General features: G+C 50.3%; 1 protein-coding gene across 1 annotated transcript; it reads right to left on the reverse strand.

The window, feature by feature from the left end:
• Window positions 1-4,970: 4,970 nt before the first annotated feature.
• Window positions 4,971-5,555, reverse strand: HMGB4 (high mobility group box 4). The gene has a single exon (XM_037061495.1). The coding sequence runs from the start codon at window positions 5,553-5,555 to the stop codon at window positions 4,971-4,973; it is 585 nt and encodes a 194-aa protein (XP_036917390.1).
• Window positions 5,556-10,632: the final 5,077 nt, after the last annotated feature.

Below are 10,632 nucleotides of genomic sequence, written 5' to 3' on the forward strand. Positions count from 1 at the left end.
TCCTGTTTCAACCACTTTTGGAGTGCTGTTCTTGCCTTCTGTAAACCATCCTTGAAATCCAGGGCAGGCACCGCCACTCCTGGGGTGCTTCTTGCACACCAGACCTCAGTTACAATGATGTCCCAGGCATTTCGGTTATTCTGTCACACACAGGGGAGTGTGATTAGAGGTACATGACAGGGCCAAAGGGTGCCCTTGCCTTTGTGACTTCACCCTAATGACCTCACCCTCTCCATGGACCTGATCCTCAGCCTTGAAGGTTCAGGGGCTTGACTTCTTTGTTTACAAACAATTGATGCTGTATTGAAGGCTGGGATCAGCTGCAGGACCCCAGCACTGCTCTGTGGCCCAGAGCCAACTAATTGTTTGCAACTGGGATCAACTTCTCCTTTGGGATTTGAGGGAACCCCAGTAAATCAATAGACCTCTTCCCCTTTCAAGTTCAGAATCAACTGGCAGGTTCAGGAGAAAGGCAGATGAGGATCCAATTGGAGAGCAGACCCGATCACACTCTCCAGCCGGGAGGGAGGGGGGAGGCAGAAGAGCATGGTCAGCCCCTCCTCCCAAACTCACCAGGCAGATGAGCAGGGTCTCCTCTTCAGAGTGAGCAGCCAGATGGCGGGAGGGAGGGAACTCCACAGCGGTGCTGGGACCAGGAGCATCAGGATCACCTGGGCACTTTGGGAAACGCAACGTGTGGGTGCCACTCCCAGAGAAATCGAATCAGACTAGGCATGGGGCCCAGCAATCTGTGTTTGACTAAAGCTCAAAGGTGGATCTCATGCAGGCTGAAGTGGTCAGGTGGCAGCTGTTCCACGTGGAAAGTGAGACCTAGGAAGAAATGGTCCCCTGGAATATTCCACAGTTGGTGCCCCCCTGGCCCTCCCATTCTTGGGAAGATGAGTCACAGGGCCAGAAGCTCCCAGGTTTGATTTTTAGGGTACAGCTGTCCCAAGGAGTGCCAGGGAGAGTCTCCTCTCCAAAAGGGAAAAATGCCATGAGTCTGGTTTGTGCCAGCCACGCCTCTCTCCCACAGGCCGTAGCATCTCCTTGTTGCCATTTGATAGTGTCTGGAGACTCGAGAATGACCAATGTCTGGAAGTCAAGATGGAAGCATCTGGCTTTCATGCTCCGGGGCCCCCAATGCATTTAGATTTCCCAATGAGCTCCTTGACAAGGCCCGCCCCTCTCCAACCTCATCTCCAGCATGCTCACACCTCCAGTGTCTCTGCCCCCCCCCCCTTCTGCCCCTTTACTATGTCAAGCTTGCTTCTGCCTCAGGACCTTTGCACTAGTTGTTCTGTTGCTTGAAGAACTCTTTTCTCAGACCCTGACATGCCTGGCTCCTTCTTGACCTCTCAACCCAAACCGAAATGTCATCTTCTCCGACCACCCACCGAAGGTACCCTCAACCCCTCATCACTGTCTAGCCCATTGCCCTGGTTTATTTTCTTCAGAATACTTGACACTCTCAAAAAATGACCTGATGTGTTTATTTGTTGCCTTATTTATTTGTCTCTCCCTCACTGGAATGTAAGAGATCAGGAACCTTGCTGTATCTGTAGCATCAAAACAGTTCCTGGTATATTGCACACCTAAGATTTGGATAAATATTTGTTGAATAAATGAATAGGTGAATGAATTACTGGGCACAGGAAAAAGCTCTAGGTGGGCAGGATTGGCGTGGAGGGACTCAGTCATCAACAGGAGGGCAATGAGCCCAAAGATTCTGCCTTCTTCCTGCCAAGGGCAGGGGCCCCCGAGCCCAGCTGAGGGGTCTGCAGTGCTGGCACCACACCAGGTTTTCCACCTGCTCTTCCCGTCCCCTGTTCTCTTAAGCCTAGGCCCCCCCCTCTCCTCCGCCTCCCCCGCCTCCCCCTTCACTGTCAACACATTACAGTCATTAGAAGCTGGCAGATTCACACCCTCCTGTCGGCTTTTTCATAAAGAAATATTAATGGAGTTATTTTTCAGCAGGGGCGCTGCAAACTGTCGTCAAAACTCTGACTTGGCCACCCACATTCACATAATTAATCACGCAGGAAACCGGAAAGGGGTGGCAGGAGGGCTGGGGCCCAGCTGGGTGGGGGCCTCTTCCCAGAGAAGAGTGTGGGGCAACACACAGCCGCTGCCCACCGAGAGCCCACCGAGAGCCCACGGGTCAGGGTGGAAACGAGACAACCCACCCAGAACCACTTCCAAGCAATTCAAGTCAAGATCGAATTAGCTCAGGGTGGTGGAGGGCGGAGAGCTCCTCCAACTTCAAGTGGTTGGTAACAAAGGAAAGGTAATTAAACAGGTAGGGTGGAGGCTGGAGGAAGAAGCACAGTTAAAGACAGTCTCTTCTAGAATCATAAGGAAGCTGGCATTTTCTGAGTGTTGTGTTGCTGGGTAACAGATGACCCCAAACTTATTGGCTTCGAACAACACGTATTATCTCACTGTTTCTGAGGGGCCAAGGCTCCAGTGACAGCTTATCTGGGTCCATTGCTTGAGGTGTCACAAGCTGAAATCAAGGTGTCAGCCGGGGCTAGGTCCTCATCTGGACTTCCCTGGGGAAAGACCTACTTCCCCACTCATGGGGGTGCTGCAGTACTGATTTCCTGTTCGTGGCAGGCTGTTGGTCTGAGGCCACCCTCAGCTCCTAGAGTCATGCCACAATTCCTCGCCACGTGGCCTTGCCCGGCTTGGCTGCCTAATTTGTCAAGCCAACAAGGAGAATCTCTAGAGCAAATCAATCAGCAAGAAGGAGTTTTATATATTATCACCTAACCACAGAGGTCATGTCCCATCGTCCTTGCTTTGCTGTTTGTCAGAAGCAACTCACTGATTCCACCCGCATTTAATGGGAGGGGGTCCTACAGTGGGGCAGAACCATGGGGCAGACACCCTGGAGTGTGTCTACCACAGCCCCTGCTACATGTTAAGGACTATGGTGAATGCTTTTGCATGTGTTACATCATTCAACTGCTAAAGTAATCTGTAAGGCAGGCATCACCCTCACTGCATAGATGAGAAATCCAGCAGAGAGGAGTGAAAACTTGACCAAGGTCCTGTGAAGGTTAAGACAGGAACCACTGTGTCATGACACCAAGCTCACCTGCACAAGCTTAGAGTCTGAAGGGTCAGCATCTTTTCAGTGAGGAACAGGGCCTGAGGGAGGCAGGGGAAGGGGGTAGCAAGAAGGTTATAGCTCTCATGAGACCAGGAAGAAAGGGTGTGGATTACATGCTAAGAAAGAAAACTGGGAACACATGTCTGATGCTTTGTTTTCTCAATGAAGCAGAAAATGAGGGTGTCTCCTGAGAGGGTAGGGGGTAAGCTAGAGGGAAGCAGAGCTGAGTTGGAACAGCAGCCATGGGAAATGGGGGACACAAACCTTTCCAGCATAAGGACAGGGTGCCAAGTAGCCTAGAGCTGCTTCCTCCAGGAAGACTTCAATGGTTGCCTTGGCGGGTGGGACCCATCCGGCCCCCAGCATTGTGGGTAGTCTTCACTACCTCACTGTGCCTCGCAGGGCTGTGGTTCATGCCTATGTCCACCTTCTGTTGTCATCAGAAGGAAAGTTCTCTCTGGGCAGGAACCTAACAGGGGTCCCCGTCAGACCTCCTGGCACCCAGCAGTCTGGCACGTGGGAGTCCGCCGTAATCTAGTCCTGCCTGATTCTAGACCCTGTCTTTGTGAGTCCACTCTGTCACCTCTCATCTTCTTCTAAAGGTTCACCCAGTTCCAAAAGACTTCAAAAATAGGTACTTTGACTTCTGAAAGTGAAAGTGCATTTCGAACAGTAGCGTACAAAGTCTAAGTCCATCACGGAAGGAGGGTTCGAGGAGGAACTAGGGAAGTCTTACGTACATAATCTGGTGACCAAGGGGAAAAAAAAGGCAGTTTTCCATGTTGGCCCAGGCCGTTTGATGTCAAGAAGTCAAGAGCCGTTTCAAAATACTCCTCATGAATCTATATTGATTAGTATGAAACGTTGCCTGCCTGCATTGCTGCCTGAAATATGGTTACAGTACAGACAGACACAGGATGACCCCATTGGTATAAAATTTTGTGTTTGACTCATTTTCAGTAAATGGCAGAAAACCTAACTCAAACCATCTTAGACAAAACCTGAAACATGCGGGCCCGTCTTAAGTGAAAAGTTCGAGAACATGCTATGACGCCAAAGGGACTAAGGTTTTGGCCTCCGAATCAACCAAATGGCTGTCATCAGCTGCCAGGGCTGCCTGTGGCCTAGGACTCCTGTTGTCTGTCCTGAGATCCACTCTCATTGGACCAGCTCGGGTCATATGTTCATCACTGAACCAATCACTGAGGCCAAGGAGATTCCATCTCATCAGTTCTCTGTTGGGGTGGAGTCCGGGCAGAGGAAAAGGGATGGATGCTGGGTGGTAAGAAAGGCAACAAATCTGTGCTGTGCCTATATCTGCAGAAAAATGACTGTGTGAGTGCCCACCAAAATGTTGACAAATTCTAGGACTTGGGGCCGAGTCAGGCACCTGTTTTTGTAAAATCAGCCCCAAGCTCCATCCTGACTGGCATAGGGGGCACCACTAGAGTTTCGTCCCCTAAGGCCCACCTGCGCTTCAGGCCTCCAACCTCCTGGTGAGGGTGGCAGGACTAGTGTTCATGTACCTGGCCTTGAGTAGGGCCGTGACCCTGAGCAGGGCCTTCCGACCTGGATAAGCACTTGGAACTGGATGCTCCTGCCTTCATGACTCTTAGCTGCTTGACACCCAGAGACTACCACCCCAGCCACCCAAACCAAGCCTTGTAGGTGCTGACCACACTCCCCCCTGTGGACACTGTCGCCACTTCTCTCAAAGCCACCCCTTCCCCAGGATCGTTTTCCAGACCTCCATCTCCACTCTCCCATGCCACTCCCCCCAAGCAGCAATAACTGGCCACCCTAATGCTACACACGAGACCTGGGACAGGCAGTACAGTTGAGTGGCACTTTATTTCTAATTGCATCCACCAGCTGTAGCTGACTCGGCTTGCCTGCACCCTCTGCGCTGGCGCTTCACCAGCCCTCGGAGAGTCTTCTTCCTGGCCTTGTGTTGTGCGCGGTAGGCTTTCAGTTCCTCTTGGTACTGCGCTCTCAGGAGAGCTGCTCGTTGCTCATAGGGCTGCTTCTCTGTGTCAGCCGTGGCAGCCCACATCTTCCCGGAGGCCTTTGCCACCTGCACCACCGACCAGGTCGGGTTCTCCTCCTTCAGCTGGGCGTAGTGGTCTTTGCAGAAGAGTAAGAAGGATGATGGAGGCCGCCTGGGTGCCTGGGGGTCCCGCTTTCTCCGCTTCTTCTTCTTGCCAGCGTAATTCATCATCTCTTCCTGGTATCGGGCTTTGTCGAGCTTGGCCAGGGCTTCATATTTGGACTTCTCGTGCTTTGAGATGGACCTCCATTTTTCTGAACACTTTCTAGAGAACTCTTTAAAGCCAAGGAAGGTATTTGGCTGCTGCTCCTTAAACTTATTTCTGTAATTCAGTAAAAAGTGGATGTAAGAAGAGACATTAGCCTTGGGCCTGAGCTGGATTTCTTTTGCCATGTTCATAAGGTCATTTTTTTTTTCTGGATCCAGTAACTTGGGCAGCAGAGACTTTCGTCCCCGCACTCCAGGAGCAATCTAGAAGGTGCTCTACTTGCGGTGAATTTTTCCCTCTGCAAGAGCTGCAGTCAAGGCCTTTTCAGTGGCAGTGAAATTATTGGGTCAGAGGAGGGGATTGTGACATCACTCGCAAGCAGGCCACGCCTCGCATTTGCATACAAGTACTCTTATTGGTTGGCTACTTGATGGCCAGTTTTTGCTTCTTGTGAAGGATGACAGTTCTTCTGGAGGAAGCTACAGAGCAGCTACTTCCCCTGGAACGCTCCTCCTCCATGGCTTCCTGGAGGTAGCGGGCTTTGCTCAGCTACAGGAGCCTTCAGCTCCTCGGATGCAGTAACAAACCTCGGGGTCTGCCCTCCTCTCCATAAAGTTGCCAAGATGCCGCTTCATCCCTTCCAAAGACAGTCTGGGAATGATGAACATGAGAAGGTGGTTGGCTCCGGAGCTATCGTGATAAAATGGGAAGTCTTTCTGTTTCCCTTGAATGGTGGCAGCTCGTACCGTACAAAGAGTTTAGTAGTAACTCTAAAAATAGTCAGGTGTGACAGCTGGGACTCTGTTCCCATCAGGACAAAGTTGTCTGATTGAAAACCCAAGCACTTGGTCTGTGAGTCCAAATTCTTCATTTCTCTGAAGGAATTTGAGCTGGGGAGATGGAAGCAGGGAAAACCTTGAGATTCTACTGATGGCACTTGAGCCCATGAAGAGGAAACCTAATCCTTGGCGTACCAGGAGGCCTCATCTGGGGGGGTGGGGGGCATTTTCAGGGTTAGAGACAAAGGTCTAACTAACGTCCGCACTCAAATGAGTTGGCTTCCGGCCCTCTGTAAGAGCAGTTGCAGATGTCCCAGCAGTCTTCCAACTGGAAGAAAAAGGACCAGAAGTGTCCTTTAGGGACCTTTGGACACAGGGGCACTCGTATGGTAAAGGAGTTAATACAAGTTAGTCGGTGATGATAGCTACAAATTTGAGGGACTAGGAGATTGAGCCTCATTAACATGAACGTTAACCTGTTTAAAGTAAAACAGCCACCAAGAGGTGGGAGTGTGGATTCGGACTCCTCTGCCCGACTGGAGCCTCTGCTTCCTCATGAGGGCCCAGCTGTGTGGCCCTGCCCCGCCCCTTTTGTTTCAGGATCCATTCCAGTATCTCTCATTGCATTTAGTTATTGTGTCTAGGCGGCTGATCTTGACAAGGAAGCCTGCTCGAGACTAGAGCATGTTTAGAATTTTCACCCAGTCCCTTCCCCAGGCTCCAAGATCCACGTTGACTTCCATCCTGTGTGAGGGGTGGAAACCGATTAGAGTCCCAGTCCCGCCAGAATTCTCGGGGCCGAGAGGTGGCCCGGCTACCCGAGCCAGCCCCTGTCTTGCCATGAGCCTGATTTCTCTGTGAAACCGGTGCTGCGGACTGGCAGGAAAGACCCTCCAGGCAACAGGCTGCAGTTCGGTGGCTAGATTTGGGGGCCCATGAGGTGTCAGATGCCCACCAGGGAGGTCTGGGCTCAGTGGAGGGGGAAGAAGGGTCTGGCCATTGAGGATGGCCTACTCTGAGGACATTTGCCAGCCCAGGTAGCTATTCCCACCTGGTTCTTTTTCCCAAGGGGCCAGAGATTGGCTCACCTGTGGGTTAGGCCTGAGCTGGGCTGCAAAGATGAATGGGACACAGCTTCTCCCTGAGAAAGACAGAGGGGCCAAGAGGAAGAGCTTGGCCAACGTCTCTGTGTATTAATCAGACCCTGCTCAGACTCCCAGAGAAACCTAGCAGCTGATCTGGGCCTCTGTTCATGCCCTTCACCCCTCTCACAGTGATAAGACCCCGAAGAGTAACCCCGAGATAACCATTTGGAGTACAACAGAAATAGGAAGAGGAGAAGGTAAGTAAAAGGTAAGAGCCACCATGGCCCTTTGTTGTTCAGGCCACATTGCTTACCTGGAGGGACAGAGCCGGCAGTTCTTTGTCTGAAGCTGCAAGAGGGTAAACACACCTGGCTTTGCGTATCAGTGCTGTGTGTGCTGGTGTTCAGGATATGCCCCCCTCCCCATCCCCTTTCCACTCGGGCTCTCAACCCGCGAGCTCATCCACATGGGCCACATCAGTGGATCCTGTGTCCTTTCACTTCCATTTGTTTGGCCAGCAGGGACCCCAACAGGAAATGACGGAGGGAGGGAGGTGAGATCAAGGTCGCGCCTTGATCCCTCCCCGAAAGCTCAGCCGGAACTGGTTCTCCATCCCTGGAGTCATAGCCTCGGCTTCCTCTTAAGCCATCCTCTGTAAATGCCTGGCTCCTTCCAGTTCAGGAGTGGCTCCCACCCCTTGCCCCTCCTGCCGAGGGTAGTAAGAGCTCTGCTGTTACTGGCCTCGGAGGACTCTGCTCTCCCTTGTGTCTTTGCCACACCTTGTCCTTCCCTCTGTAAATAGCCTCTTTATTAAACACTTTTTGAATTCATCTAATCTGAATGGCCATCTGTTTTCTGCTGGGACCCTGATCAGCATGTCGTATTTCTAGCCTTCCACTATGAACAGCCGTGGAGGTGGATAAATGGTGTGTGGTGTCAGTCCAAGCCAGGTAGGAGGGTATTGAGCTTCTGGATACCTAAGAGCTGGGCAGTCACACCACCTGGAGTGGCCTGTATGGGCAAGAGGACAGAGGCAGGTCAAGGCCCCAGGGCCCAGGAGCTATCTGATATCCTATATGAGGATATCCTGTATCCTTATGAGATGACCTATAGGCGGGGGCACTGGTCTCAAGGGCTGGGTAGTAAAAAGTTTTTGCAGGCTTTGGTTGCAAGTACTGAACTCTGCCATTATAGCTCAAAAATAGCCATAGATAATATGTTAACAGATGAATGTGGCGGCATCCCACATTAAAGCTTTGCAAAAACAGGCAATAGGCAGGAGTTCATAGATCTGCCAAACCCGTCCAGAGATGGGGGTTCTGCATTTTCAAACTTGCTGATTGCAGTCTACAATGAGAAACACATTTTATGTCATGACCCTTTTGGGCACATGCATACTGCATAGTAGTATTTCTGTAACGCTTAATTTACATCAGCCTCTGTTCTGAGCACCTATATCAATTGGTTCCGTCCTCCTAAGAGCCCTGGGTATGGGGGTGGCATTGCTATTTTCCACTCCATTGTAAAGATAAAGGTCTCTCAGCACAGCGATCTTCAGAAACAAAGGTTTTTGCAAAACCTCCATTCTCTCTTCTGTTCTGATATAATCTCCTCTATTTTATTATTTAAAATAACAACCCACAGACTGATCTCCTGGATTAATTTGAAAACCACTGTCTAGACAAGCTGGAAGGGAGCTCTCCTTTACTTGGTGATGAAATGAAATGAAAATCAGAACCTAGCCATTGGAGCCCGACAGACATGACTTCAAATTCTAGCTTCACTACTTCCTTGCTGGGTAACTTTGAGCAAGTCTTCCTGATTACAACCTTGTCTGTACAAAGCGGAGAAGTGAGGATTAACTGATTGAAATTTTGGGAATAAAAACCCCTGTCACTCCCCCTCCCCCTGCAGTGTAGGCTGAATTAGGGAGGGACTTGCTGCCATGGAATGGAGAATGGGGAAAGACAAATCGTATCTTTTCAGCAGAGAAGCCCAGCAATCAAAGTGAACAGCAGTAATAGGCTGTGTCAGCTTCACATCTCCCCATTCTATGATGTCATGGACAAGAGCATCTCGCCTCTATGGTATTCTTCCCTTAAATCCATAACCCCTGGTCTAATGAGAAAATATTAGGCAAACCCAAATTAAGGGACGTTCTAGAAAATGCTTGATCAGTGCTCTTTAAAAGTGCCAAGGTCTTGAGAAACCAAGGCGAGCCCGAGATATGAACATAGTTGGAGGAGACGAAGTAGACACAATAACTGAATGCAATGAGAAGTACTGGAATGGATCCTGAAACAAAAGGGGCGGGGCGGGGCACTGGTCATGGAAAACCTAGGGAAATTTGCATGAAATCTTCCATGGAGCTAATAGGACTGCACCAATGTTGAGACTTTAGTTTTGATACTTGTGCCCAGGTTATATAAGATGCTAATATTAGGGGAAGTCAGGTGAGCATTCTTCAGGAAATTTCTGTACTATCTTTGCAACTCTATTCTCATTTCAAAACTAAGAGGTTTTTTTTAATCTCCCCAGCTGGCAGTACTGTGCCCCCAGGGTGAGACAGCATGCTCTTGCCCTTTCTCCTTCAAGAGGCACAGGGCAAATTTCATCCTCAACTGCAGTAGCAAATGCTCTGGGCATCTCTTCTGCCACAGTGCTTCCCAAACGTGGAGGCAGGCTGGAACCACCTGAGATGCTTGTAAAAATCCCAGTGCTCAGGTCACAGCAACCACAGGAGCAGAAGTACCTGGCACAGGCATGTAATAAATGCTTCAAGCCTTCCTCTCTCCCCTCCCACTGCTCCTGTGGGGCAGGAATCAATGGCCACATGGGCCCTCTGAGCCCTGGGTCTTGGTTAGGGAGAATGTCGGCTCCACCAAGACATTTACATCCTGAGCCCGGGCTTCTATGGATGTGTTACCTTCCAAGGCAGGAAAAACTTTGCAGATGTGATTATGCTAAATTAGATTTTGCTATGGGAAGATTATCCTGGATTATCCAGGTGGGCTTGGAGTAATCTCATGGGTCCTTGTAAAAGGAAGCAGGTTAAAGATGGGGATGTTATCAGTGTTAAAGAAGGTGGGGATGTGACGACCGATGCAGAGGGACAGAGTCTGGAAGAGATTTGAAGGTGTTGCACTGCTGGCTTTCATGATGAAAAGACAAGCCAAGAAGTGAGATGGCCACTGGAAGCTGGGACAAGCCAGCAAGTGGATTCTCCACTATAGCCTCCAGAGGCCAACACATTGACCTTGGCCTAGTGATACCCATCTTGGACTTCTGACCCCCAGAATTGTAAGATAACAAATCTATGTTGTATCAAGCCACTAAATTTGTAGTAATTTGTTAAAGTGGACATAGGAAGTGAACACAGTATCTTATCCAACTAGGTG

This window comes from Sturnira hondurensis, unplaced genomic scaffold, assembly GCF_014824575.4.
Source record: "Sturnira hondurensis isolate 20B ecotype Veracruz unplaced genomic scaffold, ASM1482457v3 Scaffold0013381, whole genome shotgun sequence".
Taxonomy (NCBI): Eukaryota; Metazoa; Chordata; class Mammalia; order Chiroptera; family Phyllostomidae; genus Sturnira; species Sturnira hondurensis.

Excerpts from the sequence above, each read along its gene's own strand:
- HMGB4 (XM_037061495.1), bottom strand. The coding sequence starts at position 5,555 with ATGGCAAAAGAAATCCAGCTCAGGCCCAAGGCTAATGTCTCTTCTTAC.